This window comes from Ochotona princeps, chromosome 10, assembly GCF_030435755.1.
Source record: "Ochotona princeps isolate mOchPri1 chromosome 10, mOchPri1.hap1, whole genome shotgun sequence".
Taxonomy (NCBI): domain Eukaryota; kingdom Metazoa; phylum Chordata; class Mammalia; order Lagomorpha; family Ochotonidae; genus Ochotona; species Ochotona princeps.
In genome coordinates, this window is record NC_080841.1 from 50,081,560 (window position 1) to 50,102,206 (window position 20,647).

Below are 20,647 nucleotides of genomic sequence, written 5' to 3' on the forward strand. Positions count from 1 at the left end.
CTTCCAACTTTTTTTCCTCCTATGTCAGCAAGGGAGGAGGAGGAGGGGATTGCCCCTTGCTGTGGAACTACAATTAGCACCTGGGGATGGGGGATAGTCCTTTGATGACACCCTAAAGACCCCAATGTGGGGAAGTATTGCAAGGGTATTACTTGAGTGATTTTGATAGTTCTGAGAAGTTGCTGGTTTCGTTGCTCTTGGGTTGAGAAAAATCTTTCAAGGGTCTAATGGCTGACCAAGTGCACCTTAGTACATCCACAGACATGGGGACATGCTGCGAAGTGTGAAAGGAGAGTTGTCCAGCCTGTTCTGTTTTCCATCCTCTCACAAAACAGTCAATGTCCCCTGTTGGCCTAGATGAGCTGGCTTTCGTGTTCCTCATGTGCATCTGGGCATGCTGTCCACTGCACAGACATCAGCAACTGAGAAGGCCCAGTCCTGACACATGCATCATGAGACCAGACAACACACCCTGTGATTGTTCCCTGTGGCTAGGGTCTGAGTCCAGAAGTCCAGCTGGGAAGTCTCAAAGAAACCTTGCCTATGGTGACCTCATACTTGACTCTTGTCTGCTCCAGTCAATGCAGGCTCAGGTTTTGTTTGTCACCTGCACTAGCCGATGCACATACTGGAGGATGTAGCTACCTAGTCAGTTCTGCCCCAGCCCCGTATCTCAAGTGAACCAAAAGGTACTGTGGCCCAGCACAGCCAGTACACCAGAGACCTAATTTACATGCATGTTAGCTGGTACTGCAGCCTAGTTGAGGCCACCCCTAATAACTCTTGCCAGGCCTGCCCTTAGCCCTGGTTTTTGAGCACAGCACAGTTATTCTATTCATTCCTGCATAATTTTCCTAATCACTCAAGAAACACTTCTCCAGTCATCTTTGACTCAGCCCTCTCTTTCAGCCCACATGGCTAAGCCAACAACATTCAAGTTCACAGTTATTTTCTTATGCCTCTTGCAACCATATCTTTTTCACTGCTGACACCAGGTAACTTACAACCAAAAACTGGATCTCTAAAATGGCTCCCTGTATGGTTTTCCTTTCTCCAGACTTCTCCAAGTTGTCCTCCATACTACTAACCAGATTAGTCTTAATCCACATTCTTCTTCCTTATGCCATTCTATTCCTCAAAAACATTCTGCTCTCTGTAGGACAAAGTTCAAATTCCTTAGGCTGAAGTTCAAAGCTATTCATAAGCTCCACTCTAAAAAAAAAGTTCAAAACTTATTCCTCACCAGGAAAACTCTTAGTTCTTTCTGCTGACAAACTTGTCTCTCCATTCTCCTCTGAACATTCCCTGATTATTCTTAACTGAATAATTTAACTGGTGAAGAGTTATTTTATTTTTATTGGAAAGTCAGATATACAGAGAGGAGGAGAGACAGAGAGAAAGGTCTTCTGTCCGATGATTCACTCCCCAAGCAGCCACAACGATCAGAGCTGAGCCTATCTGAGGTCAAGAAGCTGGATCCTCTTCCAGGTCTCCCATGCGGGTGCAGGATCCCAAGGCTTTGGGCCATCCTTGACTGCTTTCCCAGGCCACAAGCAGGGAGCTGGATGGGAAGCAGGGCTGCCGGGATTAGAACCAGCGCCCATATGGGATGTTGGCGCATGTGCAAGGCGAGAACTCAGTTGCTAGACTACCAATTAGGGCCTGCTGATATTTTTTGATCATCCAGGAGTAGATTCATCCATGGAACTCTTCTTATGTATAAGCTGTTTGAGTATTTAGAATATTCATGGTTCTTCAAGCATATGTATATGCTTAAATAGGTTTTACTATAGTAATACCAATTTGAAGAAAAAAATAGTAAAAACCTAATCACATTCTGGACCATAGGACATCACTAAAACTTGAAGACATGGTCTTGCTTCCCTGAGGAAAACAACAGTAAAAAGGCTTACATTTATAAATGATTTTCTCACCCTTGTAGGAAAATACAGGCCTACACATTTACAGTAAGGCATAGAACTATCAAAACAAATAAGTGAATTTTGGAAGAGTGCATACAACTAAACACAATAATTTCAATAAAATCACATATACACATAGTCAAGCTGTCATTACCATAGTTGGACTTCCCTGGGAAGTACCCTCTATCATCTTTAAACACTAAAGAATGTATAAAGGTTTTTTCTTACTCAGGAATTCTCAGGGTGGCCTGGCTCTACAAGTTTATCAACAACCACCACCTACAGGTTTCTTGTTCTTTACTAACTTAAAAACACTTTCACTTCCTTGAAAATATGGCTTCACTGATACACAGCAAATTAAAGGAAGAGTCCCATTGGAATAACCAGCTGATTCACCCAACTCCAAAAGACGACGTTGGCGCAGAAGTTTCATTGTAGATCTTGGCCAGTTTAACTTAAATCAGCAGAAAAAGCTTATGCTCTATTGAGTATTTTTAAAAAATTAACTACTAAGTAATAATTCAGCATATTGTTAGTTGCTTCACTATAATATCTTTCATTTCCAATATTTAAATTTTAAAAAGTAAGCTGTTTGATTTTTAAGTCCAAGGTGGCAATAATGAACCTCAAATCCAGGTCTTCTAGTTCTAAACCCTTGGCTCTTACTGTATTATATATAATTTTAGGAATGGTGATAGCTTACAAAAAAGAAAGCTTTATTTCTTTATCATAACCCTGATATTTATTCTCTAGTTTCGTACAAACAGAAACTGTGGTGTACAGAGTTTTACATTATGCTTTCCCTTGAAGAAACTTGACCAAACTTGTTACTAAGTATTCATGACCTAAAAACAGGCACCTTCAGAATATTACATTTGCATCATATGATGAGACACAGCAAATTCTAAGGGATCCAAAAATTAATATTGTTTCTAGATTTCTTTGTAGAAATTATATCCAACAAAGATCTGTAATTATCAAATTATTATAATAAGGCTAAATGCTAATGAAATATTAACTGGCCAAAATATTAAAAACCCAACATGAATTAACATATTATTAGAATTGCCTGGATTCTGATACCAAAAAATTCATGTGGCTTATTAATCTTTCAACTTTTTTGACTGCTCAGGTTATAATAAAATTACCTATCTGTTATAATAAATAGCCAGTAACAAAATAGAACTTACAAAAGTTACAGAAATTTCTAAGAACTTACAAATTATAGACTTTAACAAAAATATTTTAATAGGATGTATTACTTCCATGACTAACAAAAATATTCGAGGATTTCAAAATAGGTAGAAGACAGTATTATGAAGAGTTTCAACACAGAGATTACATATCTGAGGTGGCAAGAGGATACTTAGAAAAGTTCACGAAAAATGCCTCTCATGAAAAAAAAATCCCTACACATGGTGTCAAAAATGTTTTACACTACAAATAAGTTTTATTTTCATCTTTGATGAACTCTTTAAAGTGCCTTTTACACCAATTACCATGATCTGATCTGATATTGTATTGCATATTAAATACAAGTAATGAGATCACACTGTACCCATAAACATTTAAAATAATGTCAATACTAAATTTTTAAATGTCTTGTTTCCACAAGACGATTGTGAAGTTGAAAGAATACAAACATATGAGATAATGCTCTAGAGAGGAAGTATTAGATGTTTATTTTTAATTACCTTCTAAGAATGCCCTATGGCAAGAGAAATATTCTCAATGTGCTTTTGGAATCAGTAACTGTTGCTGCTTGGATGATTCAATTCTCATGAACTATTTTGGCATGTTTCAAAAGCACTGCCATTTTATAACATAAAAAAAATGTCTAAAAATGCAACCATAGTAATAGATTCTGAGTGCATGGGTTGGGGGTGAGGGAAAAAGACAATGACAAATTGGTCCAAAAGGACACTGAGACTTCATAGTTGGAAGACTATTGTACTGACAATTAGTAACAGAGGAAGCAGAGCACAAAACAACTGAATGAAAAAAGCTGAACTTGCAATGAAAGACCTTATTATAGTGCAGAAACATTATTGTAATAAAGGGGCAATGTACTCTCCTCTACAAAACTCCAAACAGGCACCCTCATCTCTTTTCTTTTCCCCTGCATTTCATTTTTTCATTAGCATCTGCTTGATTATGTACTATTTTCAATCCCAAAGAACTCCTCCACATCTTTTCTAAATCCAAAGGCTTAAAGGTCCTTCCTCCTACTTTGGCAGTAGGCCTCACTTAACTTTACTCAACGCAAATGAAGTATTTTGAAACTAACACAAACATGGTAGGCGGGTGGGGAGAAGAGAAAGAGAAAGGCAGTGATTTAACATTTAACAACTCAGAGGAGGTACCAAACATGCATTCCTCAAGTCCAAATTGTGAAAAACAAAAACAAAACAAAAAGCAAAGATTATTTAATTTATAGCAAATATCTACCTGATCCTGCCTCTAAAAATTAGTGTCTGCCATACGGCTTCTTTGACAAAATTTAAAAAGCAAAGCTCACCTAACCTGGGTCTCTCTAGAACCCATAGATCTCATGGACCCAGCATCCAGCCAGACCCACCACCTATCAACTGAGTGGACACACACAGAACAATGGTGGCCAGGCTCTGGCTGGGGCTGCTACCTCTGGCTTACCTCCTAACCATGAAGTTACTTGAATCAAACAACTGCCATACCACTGTCAAGTAACTCCTCCCAGAATGCCTTGGCTGCCCCAAATCCAACTTCCATTCCCACCAAAGCAGATGGTAATGTCCTGCTGTCACAGCCAGTCCCCTCAAGGTCTTACCCTCTATTCCACTTCTGTACTGCTAAGAGACTCGGACCAACAAACATCAATATTTGCTCCTCTTCTGAATTAAATCTAAATATCAACTAGAAGTACAATGTGAGAGGGGAAAAAAACAGATCTTCATTATATCTGCTATTTCCGTATCTTCTTTTGTTCACACGGAAAGAGCTGAGACTCTCCAATCTGACTGGTTTAAGGTACATGTGTAGTGCTGGGTCACATGATACAGGCCAATATTAAATCTGTTTGCATTTCATATACACAATGAAAGCACTGAAAACAAAAAACATGATTTTCTTGAATGCGGTTTAACAAACACACACACATAAAGCTCCCTCTTGAAAATAATAATAGGCTTCATCTAACCTAGAAATAAAATGTGGGATGTAGAAGGCAATTTTCACTTTCTTTTTGATTCACTAAACGTACAGGTGATAGAACATATAATACAAAAAGCTCCCATGATCCTACTTACATACATGTTTTAGGAACCAGGTAGTATTATACATTTTTCAGTGTATTGTTTGAGCAGCACTAATTCAATGCTGCTATACTCTACAGTATCACATATTTAAAGCTGTCATTATTGCCTTTAGAACTTAACTCCTTCCTCAGATTTTTTTATTTGACATTGTATTTGACCTTATGAAGTAAATGGCAATGGTAATGGATTGGGATCTACTCTAAATTTCAGCACAACTAAATCTTATTTATCCTCCTGAAGTGAAATAGCAGGGGCATTCCCCAAAACCTAGTTCGATTCAACAAGAATATCAGATTCACTGAAACTGATTCCAAAGAGTAGAACTGCACTGACCTAAAATAATTTCAAAACGCTTTTTATTTCTACATTTGCCGAGTACTTTTTACAATTTAAAAAACCATATATTTTGAGAATAAAATTGCATATTTTTAAATTAATAAAAAGGCAAATATGTAAAGGAGCCAAAATTTTAAAAATAAAATAGTATTTGGGTAGTGAAAAGTAGAAGTTAAGCTGCATAACAAAAACTTTTGTGCCCCTTATATAAATACTTTTTTAAAAACCTATAAATCAAAATAGCCACAATCGGAGCACTTTTATTGTCAGTAAATATTTTTGGAGTTGGGCCCGGCGGCATGGCCTAGTGGCTAAAGTCCTCGCCTTGAACGCACCGGGATCCCTTATGGGCGTCGGTTCTAGTCCCAGCTGCTCCACTTCCCATCCAGCTCCCTGCTTGTGGCCTGGGAAAGCAGTCGATGACGGCCCAAAGCTTTGGGACCCTGCATGGGAGACCTGGAAGAGGTTCCTGGTTCCCGGCTTCTGATCGGCACGCACCGGCTGTTGCAACTCACTTGGGGAGTGAATCATTGGACGGAAGATCTTCCTCTCTCTCTCTCCTCCTCTGTATATCTGGCTTTCCAATAATAATAAAAATCTTTTAAAAAATATTTTTAGAGTCGCAATAGGATAGCTTTAAGTGTAAAAGTGGGTTTCAGTCTACCTTCTATAACTGTATTGATACAAAGAAATCTGTCTCTGCTCTAGTATGGAACAAGTATCAGTGTGTGGAAAATACTTCTGCAGACCAACTGAGACTGTTATTAAGCCATGTGTATAACACTTGGCATGCCACTAAGTCTTCGCAAGCATTAACTCAATATTTCTTGTAGAGGATTCTCATCTATGAATTCATATAGACAGACATATACTAATCGAGTATTATACCAGAGTTCAAATCACACTTTTGCGTTTACTTGCAAGGGCACTCTGGAAAAAGTTTCTTTTGAATCTCTTTAGATCTCAGTTTCATCATCTAGACCTCAAAAAACATCACTTGTTTAAGAGCACTTATTTCATATTCTTGTGATGACAAAATGTGATTCTATAAATCAAGCACCTAGAATACAGCAAGCACTTGAATAAGGTCAAGTCTCTTACTTCCTTAAATCCTAATTTTCTGTCTTCAATATAGCATGGAATTAAACAACCATATATAACAAGAACACAATTATTTTTCTAATCAAAATTACTAAAACTAATTACATACAATCCTCTACTTCCTGGAAACTTAAAACAAAGTTAAAAAGTGGCATACTAAAAATGGATATTCAACAAGAATATCAAGAGGCTACTCCACATTTAACACCACCAAGAATGATCTATAAACGTAATCAGGTCAGAAACGGGGACTGCCAGAAAGAAATACTCCCTGTTGTCACTCAGATGTGAAAGGGGACCTGGCAGGATGGGGCAGGGCGGGGCTGAGGTCAGCAGTAAGACACAGCAACAACACAGCCCTCGAAGGCCAGCTGGCACTATACACTCAGCAACTTGTCGACCAAAATAAAAAAAATAAAAATACAATGAGCTATATTAATCTTTTAAGTAATTTAATGCAAAAAAACTGCAGCTGCCTTATTATCAAGCAGAAGCTGTCTGTGGTGATTCATGTTGTTGCCTCACTTTGCCTGCAGAAGAGGAGCAGTTTTTAAAAATGCAAAGATTAAGTAATAATGGAACTCTTTTCTTTTGAAGCTAACAGCTAACATTTAAAATCTTCAGAGCTTAATAAACACCTTTAAGGGAGCCAACACTGAGGCATAGCACACTAATCTTCCACCTATGGCCACTGGATTGAGTCCTGGCTGACTCACTTACAATCAGACTCACTGCTAATGTGTTCGAGAAAAGAGAGGAGGATGGTCAAAGCCTTTTGGGCCCCTGTCACCAATACAGGAAACCCATAAGAAGTTCCTGGTTCCCAGCTTCAGATCATTCCAACTTGGATCACTGCGGCCATTCGGGAAGTAAACTAGCAGACAGAAGAGCTCTCTCTGCAACTCTGCCTTTCAAGTAAAAAAAAATAATAAAATCTTGCATAAAATAAATATTTTAAAATGTCTTTAAGTAATTCTAAAATGGAAGAATTATTTGTGCCTGCAAAATTCTAAAATGGAAGAATTATTTGTGCCTGCAAAATTATTTATGTTCTACCAGAACAGAGGATGAACAGCAATACTACCACAGAGACTGTATCTAAAAACACCAGGTCAGCTAAATGGTTATCGAGGGCCTAACTCTAACCTGTGAGAGCAGGAATCTGATATGATTAGGGCACTCTGCTCAGTATTTTGCATGCCTTACTGATTCCTTTTATTTACCTGTTCCCCTCCTTTGATATCTGCCGAGAGGGAGGAACAAAAGATGTAGAATGTCTGAGGATTTCACAGCCACTGAATTCAGCAAAAAAGAAACTGAGCTGCAGGTTCTCACAAGTACATTCTCCTATTAATTCTGGCTCTGCTACCTGAGACGTACTCTATGCTGAGAGATCTTATGTTTCTCAGAACAATCTCAGCTTTCAAGGCAGTTCTTCTTGGTGACCCAGTCTTCAATGACATCAACATTTCCTAAACTCTAACTCAATGTGTTAATTGTCAAAATTCAGAACTCAACCATAAAACATCTCAAAATGCCAATTCTAAAGGTCTCTGATACAGTTTTCCTACTGAACTATACATTTTTCAAAGTCAAGGGGCTATATCATTTATATCTGTAGATCAATGAAATAAACACAGTATTCAAGGTTAGCTCTCTAAAACAAATTTTGATTCTGCCATTTGCCACATAAGCTACCTAAAGCATATTACATCACCTCTCTCTCTGTAAAATGGGGAACATACTATTTACCTCATAGTGTTCTTTTGAAGATCAAATGAGATAACCTATGTGATACGGCTTGGTACAGAGTAACGCTCAAAGAAAGGCTGGATTACTTCCTTATTTCCTTTTTTTTCCCCTCAGTACCTGGTACAATGTTGAGAACATAATAACCCTCAATAAAAACTTTCTGCATATCCACTGGAACTCAGACTCGCTAAAAGTTTATTTAAGTATTAACTTTGAGGACTTCAGTTCCCAAATTGTTTACTTTAAAGAAATATTTCCACCGCTCCTCCATCACCCCTCCCCTTTCTCCCTTTTCTCTCTCACATACATACACACACAGAGAGAGTTAGGAATTTCAAAAAGAGTGAGTCTGTGAGGTTGTAGTCTGGAAAGTTTAGGAACACATGTCAAGGACTGAGTTACAAATGATCCGATGGTAATAATTACATGCACGAGGTCCCTTTACTTATGAATCTAAATGTATGTGATAAATTGACTAAGAAAAGTTCACGTAGACAGAGGGAGGGAGAGACAAAAAGATAAAGGATGGAAGGGAAGGATTAACAAACAACAGAAAGTAAAGAAGGCTATGCTGGAATCTCATGCCTTCCTATTACTTAATCTAAGTTATTGAGGCTAATTATTCCTTGCCTGTCTTCCAAAAACAATTCATACAGACTCCCCCCACCTTACAAAAGAGCAGTAATCCAAGAGCCAACGTAATCAATCTTGCTCACAAAGGATCCTAATAGCCAGAAAGATATCTGAGGATTTTTGAGGATTACTGAGGATATTTGAGGATTTTATTACTTCTAGTAATAAACTAACCAACTTCCAACTATAAAAGGGTTTGACAATGGGGAACTTTGTGGTGCAATTAGGTTATGCTGCTGCTGCCATCCGTCAGAGTGTTCCCCTTCTGATCCAGTTTCCTGCTTTCGGTCTAAACCAGCTCCAATCATCATGGCCATTTGAGAAGTCAACCAGCGGATGAAAGATCTGTGCATGCATGTGTGTGTGTGTGTGTGTGTGTGTATGTGTGTGTGTATGTATGTGTGTGTGTCCCATTCTGTTATTCTTTCAAATAAATAAATCTTTTTAAAAGGGGGGCGGGGGGCGTCAAGAGTCCTGAAGGCCTTCCTTCGCTGCAGCAATTCTCTTTCAGAAGCAAGCTAACGTATCGGCACACACCCAGTTCCTCCAGGATCACCTAAAGCCTGAGGCCAGCCCAATGGTGCTGTCCTTTTAGTCACAGGGACATCTTTCTTGACAGGAGATCATAAGCAGACTATGGAGTCTGTCCCACTTTGTTCAGTTGTGACACTGAATGCCAAAGAATCAAAGTACTATACACTTAGTAAAACTAGGACTTCCCCCAGAACCACCTAGTGGCAGCTGGCTTGAGCTGCAAGATATTGTTGTAAACAGTTGCTATTAACACCACTCGAGCACATATCTCAGAGCATGCCCCACATCAGGGACTCGGGGTGGGCAGGAAACCGGGTGGGGCTTCCCCCTCAATATCCCCCTTTACCTCAGATACAAGATGGAAACAATGTGGACATAATAGTATTACCCACTTCCCTATCCCCCTGAACCTTTTTTTTTTCTTTTCTTTTTCTTTCTTTAACTGTAATTAACTATGTAAAGATTGTCAACAACACAATAAAATAGATCATAAAAAATAAATAAATAAATAAATAAATAAATAAACAAACAAACAAACAGTTGCTTTTGAAAATCCACAGGAAGCTTCCAGCTTTGGCTTTAGTGTGGCCCAGCTCTGACTGTTGCAGCCATCTAGGGAGTGAACCAGCAGATGGAAGTGCTTGCTTTCTTTGTCTCTCCCTCTCTTTGTATGAACCTGCTTTTCAAATAAACACATCAAAAATGTTCTTTAAATAGCTAAGCATGATGGTGTAAGTAGGTCAGACACACAAGTTCATGTCCCAGGTGCTCCATTTCAATCCAGCTCCCTGTTAATACCCTGGGGGAAAAAAGAAGGTCCAAGTGTTTGTGTCCCTGCCAGCCATACAGGAGACCCAGAAGTTCCCAGCTGGCTTCAGCCTGGTCCAGATCCAGTGGTCAGCGGAGAAGTAAAGCAGTGGATGGAAAACATTTTTCTCTAACTTTGCCTTTCAAAATAAATATATTAACTTTAAGAAAAAAAAAATCAAACCTATAATAGTTCTCTTCAATGCGCTATAAATTCTTGACAAGAGAAAATAAGAACTATTTAACACAATTCAGTGAATAATACTGAACAATTTCCTACATTAATACATTTATTTTCAAAGCACTAAACAAGTTACAAAGTGTTTACACATAAATAATCTCATTTAATCTTTACCCCACTGCGAAGATGATGGCACTACTGTCCACATGGTATAAGGATAAGAAATAAGAAGACCAATCATGTGACGTATCAAAACTCAAAGCTTAGTACAGCTCTAGAGTCAAAACTCAAACTCAGGTCTTCAGATTGCCAAGTCCAATGATATTTCATTTTACCTCAAACCAGAATAAAAGCTATATGATAATTTTAACACAGTATATACCATCATCATCTCCCAGGAGTCTATGACTCTCTTCAAATACCCGTGAGCTCAAGTAGGTCTCCAGATTAAGGCTGTACCTGCCCAGGCCGGGCTTCAGAGCACAGCAGCACCCAGGCTGAGAGGCTGTCCACAGACAAGGCCGCGCCAGCACCTTTGACTTCCTGCCTCCATCCTTCCCTCCTTCCGATAAACCAGATCTGCTAAAGAAGTGCCAAAGGAACTTAAAGTTTCTCTCAGAAGACTTTGGAAATTACAAATGTGGCTGTTTTGTTTTGTTTTACAAATATTATCCAAGCATTAGGTGAATATGTTAAATTAAGATGAATTATTGCCACTGCTGCAGTCTATCTGAAGATATTCTATGCCAGGGATTCTTGGGAAAAGTGCAGATTTTGTAGTAAGTGCTTCTGTGTAGTGTGAGGTTTTGCAGGCTTTTTTGTTTTGTTTTGTTCTGGTTTTTTGCACCCAAAGTAGAGGTATTTGGAGTAGCCTCAAATACAAGATTAATTATTGCTATTTCTGCATTAAATTACATTGTCATAGGCCTAACCAAGGAATTTCCTTACAGAACGGATTATATATTAGGATGTGAATTCTTGTAATACAGCAACAAGGTGGAGGAATCCACCATGAGGATAGGGTACAGGAAGGGGTTGGGGGAATCCCAAAGACTATGAAACTGTGTCACATAATGCAATGTAATTAATAAAAATATATATTAAAAAAAAAGAAAGAAAAGAATGTGAATTCTATTGTTTAGACTGAATTCACTGTTGCTTGAAAATATGGCATCCTTACAGATCTTTGCACCAATACGTGCAAGATATGGGCCAAGAAATGCAGTACAGGGCCTCGCACAGTAGCCTAGTGGCTAAAGTCCTCACCTTGCATGCATCAACATCCCATATGGGCCCGGCAGCGTGGCCTAGCAGCTAAAGTCCTCGCCTTGAACGCACCGGGATCCCATATGGGCGCCGGTTCTAATCCCAGCTGCTCCACTTCCCATCCAGCTCCCTGCTTGTGGCCTGGGAAAGCAGTCGAGGACGGCCCAAGGCTTTGGGGGACCCTGCACCCGTGTGGGAGACCTGGAAGAGGTTCCTGGTTCCCGGCATCGGATTGGCGCGCACTGGCCCATTGCGGCTCACTTGGGGAGTGAATCATCGGACGGAAGATCTTCCTCTCTGTCTCTCCTCCTCTGTGTATATCTGACTTTGTAATAAAAATAAATCTTTAAAAAACAACAAAAACAAATCAACATCCCATATGGGTGCCAGTTCTAATCCTGGCTGCTCCACTTCCCATTTAGTTCCCTGCTTGTGGCATGGGAAAGCTGTAGGGGATGGTCCAAAGCCTTAGGACCCTGCACTGGTGTGGGAGACCCAGAAGAAACTACTGGCTCCTGGCTTTGGATCAGCTTAGCTCCAGCCATTGCAGCCACTTGGGGAGTGAACCAGTTGACGTAAAATAACTCTCTCTCTCTCTTCCTCCTCCCTATATATCTGACTTTTCAGTAAAAATAATTTTTTTGTAAAAAGTAAAGTACACACCATACATCCTTCAGGGCATAGTGCAGTCTCAGCTCTCACATAAATTCTTACCTACCTTACCTTTACCTATTGCTTCCTTATTCATCTCGGCAATCAATGCCATGTTACTTCCAATTATTCTATACAAATGTCTTCTAGAGGCATTGATGAATTTCTATAAATAAAACCTGTATTACACATTCCCTTCAGTGTGAGTAAAATGATTAAAAAAATTTTAGAAGTTAGTCTGCTCTCTTACAATTCACATGTAATTTTATCACACATTAACATTGGTTTATGGTTGCTATAGAATTATTATCTTAAGTTAGAGTAAGAATTCATAATTTTTTCTATCTCTACATATCTTCAGTGGAAGTTTTAACAGGAATCAACTGATTTATTTTCAATATATTTAAGCATCTGAATCTAATACTTAGGGATAAATGTCTTTTTAGAGGTTTAAGACCAATAATTTTCTTATTTCCATGAAAAAATAGGTTACAGAATAAATCTTTCATTCTAATAAATGCATACTGGCCCATTTTTAATAGAACAGACCGAAAAAGGTTTCAAAGACGAAAAGGATACCGTCAAGGTGGGCCAATTTGACATGGCAGAGAATAAGGGAGAATTCTTAGAGTTTCCTGGGATGCATGCTGGTGCTTTTCTTTCCCATTGTAAGCAGTATGCACCCCAAGACACACGGGTAAAGTGCTCATGTCTTCTGCAGAGGAATAATTTACACTTTGGCAATGAGCAAGCCACTAAATTCAAAGAGAAGCAGGCAGTTGTATAACGGTTAGAAATCAAGACTAATGCATAGATGGACTCCTTTGTTAAAAATCTTTTACAGATGGACATTTAAAATGTCTAAATCTTCGACCATTTTTCAACCAAAAAAAGTATATTTCCTGTGCACAGATTATTTCAAGAAAGTTATCACATCATAACTCTGATAAAATTTTGAAAGACTTTATTTTTATTTACATGTCTACAGCACTACATTTAGAATATTTAAATTATTCCACATAGTTTTTTAATATTTAATTTCTTTAATTTTAAATAATTTACATTCAAATCTAAAAATAGAAGCAGGGTAAAATATCATTCCACTAAAGCAACATTAGTAGAAAACATTTAAGTAACAACATGGATATGTGCTTCTATTTTTTGTTTGTTTTTTATATCTTTTTTAAAAATTATTTTATGGGGCCCGGCAGCGTGGCCTAGCCGCTAAAGTCCTCGCCTTGAACGCACCGGGATCCCATATGGGTGCCGGTTCTAATCCCAGCTGCTCCACTTCCCATCCAGCTCCCTGCTTGTGGCCTGGGAAAGCAGTTGAGGACGGCCCAATGCATTGGGACACTGCACCCCCATGGGAGACCTGGAAGAGGTTCCAGGTTCCCGGCTTCGGATCGGCGCGCATCAGCCCATTGCAGCTCACTTGGGGAGTGAATCATCGGACGGAAGATCTTCCTCTCTGTCTCTCCTCCTCTCTGTATATCTGGCTGTAATAAAATTAATAAATCTTTAAAAAAAAATTATTTTATGATACAGTTCCATAGGCTCTGGGATTTCCCTTCCCCATGCCCAAATCTGCTCCCCCCACTAATTTCCCTATATTATTACAATAGTATAGTCCTTCATAAGTAATCATAAGTTCATCTTTCTGCTATTTAAATGTATCCTGACATGGCAGATATGGATAATGGCAGAGAATCCATCAGCTTATTGCCAAGATATATTTAATAGTTTCATTGGGAGTCCATCTCTGATTTGAAAATAGAGATGAATACTGTATTATATTTTTACATCTGGATATGACAGCTTGTATTATAGTTACTGTACATTCCCTCAAGTGAAAAGCCATAAAACAAAATCAGCAACCCAGCCAAAGGATAAAGGCCAAATGTTACTATCAACATTTCGTAGGATTTGGAGAATTTCTATTTTTCATGTAAAATGAGACTTATTAATTTAAAAATTGGGACTGCAACCACAAATCAAATATCACAGCTCTATATCTAGCGTACACATCACAGTACAGGAAACTATATTGAATGATAGGTAATGTACAGGTTTGAGTTTTAATCTTTCCATGATTTCAACAGATTGCCTGCTCCTGCCATCCTCCCCTGAAATACATATGGAAATTTGACAGCCACTTGGGAGGCAGGGCCTTTAAGAGGTGATTAGGTGCTAAGAGCACCATCATGAGGAACAGAATTATAACCCACAAAGCAAGAGTTTGAGAAGAACCCCTACCTCTGATAAGAGGAACACAAAAAGTATTTCATCAAAAGTTGTCTATTAGGCCCAAACGCTTCAATCAAGGAAACAGGCGGCTTCAACAGACCTGAGAATCTGCTTGTAAAGTGACCTTCTGGGGTCACATTTTTGCTACTAGAAAATAACTTTGTGTGGAGCCTACATTGTCGTGCAGCAGCATCAGCCTATGCCTTACACACCAGCATCCTATATGAGCACCAGTTAAGACCCAGCTGCTCTGTTTCTGATCCAGCTCCCTGCCAAAGCACTTGGGAAAGCAACAGAAAATGGTCCAAGAGTTTGGGACCCTGCCACCACTGTAGCAGATCAGATGGAGTTCTGGGCTCCTAGCCTCAGCCTGGCCCAGCACCAGCTATTATGACCATTTAGAGAGTAAACTAGCAGATGGAAGCTGTCTCTCTCTCTGTGTCTATCTCTACCCGCACCCCCTGTGTCACTCTGCCTTTCAAAAAAATAAAATCAATCTTATAAAAAAAAATTACTCTGTGTGCGAGCTATTTCCAAAGAGGGCTTTGGTTTCTCACAAAGAAGTGGACCCACAACTTGATGAATAACAGAATAATGCTGCTCTCCCAGATCTGGGTTAATTCTCACCATACTGAGTGAGTTCTTTCACATGACTGAATCAATTATCACAAGAGTAGGTTGATACAAAGTGAGGCCACTCCTTACGTTTTGCCTCTTCAGCAAAGAACTGCTTGCCCTCCTACTTGTGGCACAGAACAAGGTCTTTTGAGAAACCGGGCAAATGCCTACACCAGGAGATGGCATGGTGGCATTGCAGGTAAAGTCAATACCTGTGATGCCATCATCCCATATAAGCACCAGCTTGTGTCTCAGTTGCTCAGCTTCTGATCCAGTTCCCTTCTAATGGCCTGGGAAAAGCAGCAGCAGAAGCTGGTCCAAGTGTTAAGGCTCCAGTCACCCACATGGGAGATCTGGAAGAAGTTCTGACTTTGGCCTGGCCATTCCTGGATCTCGTGGCCAGCCAGGGAGTAAACCAGCAAATGAAGGTCTGCCTTTCTCCCACTCTCCTTAACTCTGACTTCCTAATAAATAAACAAATCTTTAAAAAAGAACAAGAGTAAGACTTAGCTTTTTCTTAAAATCATACATTTGTGCATGATACATACATGAATGATATGACCAAGAAGCAACATAATGATTATAAAATAACAGTTACGAAAAGGACAGAGAAGTAACTTAACAAAGAATGGGCATGGGGATGTAAATCTGAACCAAATCTTCGATGAAAGAAACAATCCAGGCAAACATGGAAGAATATTCCACTTAAGAGGCAACAGCATAAACCAAGGGTCCTTGCAGGAAAGTGACAGGATGTACAGGGAATTATAAAGAGTTCAGCACTGCTGAAGCACAAAAGCAGAGCAGAGCACAAGGGAGTGAGCACAAGCAGGGAGTAGAGGCTAGAATGAAGAGCTTCTTGTATGATACATTAAGGAAGCTGGACTTTATCCAGTAAGCAATGAAGATCCAAGACACGGCTTTCAAGGGGATGACACAGTTAGGGTATAATTTTAGAAAGATCAGTTTGACAGCCATGTGAAGGCAGAATATGAGTTACACAAAGTAGAAGCAGAGAAACAAGTTAGAATCTATGGCAGACACAATGTTTGCTTACTCTAGACTGATTATGGCAAGGACACAATGGGGTCAAGAAATAAGAAGCAAAATCAGCAAGACTAGAAAGGGACTAGAAATGGGCTGAAGACAGGAAGAGAAGCAGGGCATGCAATGAATTAAGATTTCTACTCAGACAGAACTGAGATTCTGAATGCCAAAGAACAAACAGTCTAAAGGGTCTTGAGTTCAGCTTACGACATATGAAATACACCTAGGCATTTGTGTTTAGTAGTCAACTGAGTATATAATAAGCTAATGCTGAGGAGATCTGCCAAGCCTAATGTGCCTGACATGCAGAAGTAAGCTAAACACAGGCTATAAAAGAAACCTTGGAAATCAATGGGAACACCAAGGAAGAATGTACCAAGCGAGATGAATACTTGCCAGAACCTTACAAATGCCAAAATTATGTACAAGGCAAAAAAAGAAAAACCAGAGGAGGAGACCCACAACAATAGGCGAATGACTGTCCCAAGGAAGAGAAATGATCAGTAGTATAAATCGCAATCCAGATGAAATTCAGGACAAAGACAAATTGAAAAACGTGTACTAGATTTAATGATAAGGTTATATACATATTTCTCTCCAAATAATGGTGCCCTCGCATTTCAGAAAACAGAAAACGCAGGAAGGTCAATCTTATCTCCCACCTGCTTCCCCTCAAGTATTCAAGTAGGTCACAAAACCATGCAAGCATGTTCTGACTTTCCCTTGAAGCCCCTTGAAAGAAGCCACAAGATACTCATTGGACAAATGTCTTTAAGACACATGTCCATGGGCCAGAGAATTACCCCATTTATTATCACTATATGATATCCCTTTGAGCAGTATCTCTCTGTGATTTTCACCCTTTCCATCAAGCTGAGTATAAAAACACACGTCTTATTTGCTTCCTTGAGTCTTCGCTTCTAAAGCCTGCCTGTCAAGGAAAATTCACGTTGAACAAATATGCAGGGACAGATGTTTGTGGTGGAGTAGGTCAAGCCTTCCTTTGTGATGCCAACATCCTGAGTCCTTTCTCCATTTCCAATGAGGACTCCTGCTAATACATCCGGGGAGACACCAGCTGCCTGTTCAGGTACTCAGGCAGCTGCAAACCTAGAGGGAATTCCTTGCCCTTAGCTTCAGCCTGACCCAGCCCTGGATGTGGCAGGGATTTGGGGAGTGAATCAGCAGATGGAAGACATTTTCCCTCAATCCCCAGTTCTTTCAAGTGGGTAAAACTAATAAACATTTTAAAAATTAAGTTTGTATGTGTTTCTCTTGCTAATATATTTTTTGTTATAAGAACTTCTAGTCATGTACCTAACATGGAAAAAAATCTATTTCATTGCCCCCATTAGAAATTAAGATGTCACTGGAGAACTTTACAAAAATGTTTCAGTCAGATGAGGAAGATAGGAATCTGTGGTGCAGTGATCAAGAAGCAGAAATATGTAGGCTACCTTTCCAGAAATGTTAAATTAGACAGGAAGGAACTGCAAAGATCAATTCTAAAAGCCCTTCTAATTTTCATACTCTATTTTTTTCATCAGTATAAGAAACCTATTCTGATAATATGTTATTAAAACCACATAGATTACATGTGTATAAATAGGGATTCAGACTGTAGCTATCAAAAGGATGTAAGTATACAAACCATTTCCCAACATACCTTAGAAACACCTTGTAAAGCAGTCTTTTTTCTTTAATACACTAAAAGTGGCTATGCAAAAGGGAAAATATTGGTGAAATAAGTTTTTCTTACTCTAAATGATCCCTTCTCTTAATCACATAATAAATACATTCTCTGTCACCCTCTGTCAGGAACATCCTCATCATCTAACTTGTTTAGCTTCTTCCTCCTCACTCCAGAGGCCTGCACAAAGTCAGCTTCACGAAATCAGACTGGCAGAGGCTAAAATAATTTTTGCATTCTACTGAATTAAGCATTTGCATTAGACTAAAGGAGGAATCAGGCATCACAGCACTTCAGAGGATGACGCAGTGCGTGCCTGTGGGAGAGCTGAAACCTCAACCACTTCTTCATCTGCTTCTCATTTCTTCAGTTAATCTTATTTATAGAATTTAAGACTGTGATAAGTCAAGTCTGAAGAATAATAATTTATTCAGTGTAAGATCCATGGTAACATTATTTCTAAAAAAACAAGGAGCTAGTCTACAACTTTACTTATTAATATGAATCAAGTGCTTCTAACTACTTGATTACCTAGGTAAATATTACAGATCTCAACTAATATTTATTTAATGGATAAACTGCCTGTCAGTCACTAAATAGGATCGCTCCCCAAGAATGCAACATTTACTTAAGCCTCTGCCAGTGGAAGTGTTGGAGCAGATGTTGGCAGACTGTGACATACAGTATGTCTTTAAAACTTGTTGGGGTGTGAAATTTCATAAGGTCAAAAAATGCTGCATTTTGATCAGCAGATACAGAAATTCTGTACTTTTACAAATTATTTCAGACAAACCAATAGCGTTTGCTAGCAACATGGACAAATACTGCCTTTGACTAGGACAGAATAACGTGTGTAGCTAACGTATGAAAAAATCTAATTTTATCACTTTAAAGCAAAGATTTTAAGAATGAAAATGTGCTTTGAAAGTCAATACAAAATACAACTGACAAAGGATTTTAAAAAATAATTTCTACTGAAAGATAAGTTATTAATACCCACTGAGCATTTTAGCAACAGAAAAGATGTGTTCCTAAACTAATACATACATTTAGTGGTCTCACTTTTTAAAAAGGCAGAAACCTCCACAAGAGTCTACCAATATAAGAGGGCTGCTAAACTTGTTTTTAAAGTCATTATATTTATCAGTCAAAAAACTGTACAAACCTTTTCATTTATTGTTTCACTTCTTTAAGGGAAAAAAAAAAAGATGCTATTCCCAGCAGTATTGCAACCTGCTAAGATCGGTTACAGTTCAGAACTATCCAGATAAAAGAGACATAGGCTCTTACAGTGATAAAAATGAACTCTTTAAAACACTGAAGGACTACTATTTTTTGGGTTTTATCACTATTTGTTATCTTGTTCAGCTTCGATTTTCCCTCATAGCTTTTCCCAATGTGGTTATATGCAACATATAATGAAAATCTAAGTTAAGGATATTGTCCAGTTAAAACTTCCATTTCAGAAGCACAGGCAGTTTTTATACAAATTATTTTAACTTAAAGTAACCTTTAAAATGCTTTACTTTGAGTTAGCATAAGAAGATCCTTGCATTGATTCATCAGTAAGTTTCAACAGTCTGAAGAGTTGATCACACTAACAACCATCACCATCTTCACCCTTGTTATCTGTCAATTTATTTCCTACTATGTTCAAGCAAATAAACTTCTAAATAAGTTATAAACATTTCTGATAAAGACTTTAAAGGCATAAAATTTAACTACAAATATAAACATCCCAGAATAGTTTCAGATTTGAATAACTTGTTTCTCAACCTACAATCACTCAAAGGAGAAAACGTTACAATAGGAAACATTGATTAGAAATACAATAAGTATTGCAACATCTTATGGCCAACTTCAATTTAGCAACCAAGTTCAAAGGTGTCTGCTTACAGTGTATAAGAAAAAATTAGACATGTTATGTTTGGGGAATTATATTTATTACATTCAAGTTGTATACTTTCAAAATATCAAGTTATATCACATTGTATCACACCACATTTTATAATTCCTTTGCTAAGAAAATTAAATTCTGCATCAAAACTGGAAACTTATTAAACACAAACCCAAACTTCTTCATGACTTGCCATACACCTTATCTCCAAATGTCTGACATATAAAATCATACAAATAAATATGCTCAATCAGCAATTATAATAAACTTACTTGCCACTGAAAAGTTGTTGAGGGGGTAAGGTAAGTCCACATCTTGAGGTTTCTCTTTATATCCTATGAATGAGCCATCTGTCTTCAAAAGGAAGTATCTCGGCCTCCAGTTTTTTATATATTCTCCTACAGGGGGAAAGCATGCATGTTAACACTAAAAAAGCTCAACAGCAGCTTTTATGCAAAAAATAAATTATGCATAAATATTAATATATGTCTTACAACACTGGCCTCCAAAACTTCAGTTAAGCAATTTGCTTTTAACTTACTTACAAAAGAAAATACAAAAACCTACAATTGAGATTCAGTTAACATCCAAACATGTTTTGTCTTTAATGACTTCACACTTTGATAATTCATTTGCAGCATTATTCCTTCTGAAAATCACTCATTTGAGTGC

The 20,647-nt window shown here is 38.3% G+C and overlaps 1 protein-coding gene across 3 annotated transcripts in view; it reads right to left on the reverse strand.

Moving 5' to 3' along the window:
* Positions 1-20,647, reverse strand: part of AKT3 (AKT serine/threonine kinase 3) — a 261,075-nt gene that overhangs the window by 101,276 nt on the left and 139,152 nt on the right. For all 3 annotated transcript variants that reach the window (XM_058669410.1, XM_058669411.1, XM_058669412.1), the window contains exon 3: positions 20,248-20,373. In XM_058669410.1, coding sequence (XP_058525393.1) covers positions 20,248-20,373 — 126 coding nt within the window. The remainder of the gene's footprint in view (positions 1-20,247; positions 20,374-20,647) is intronic.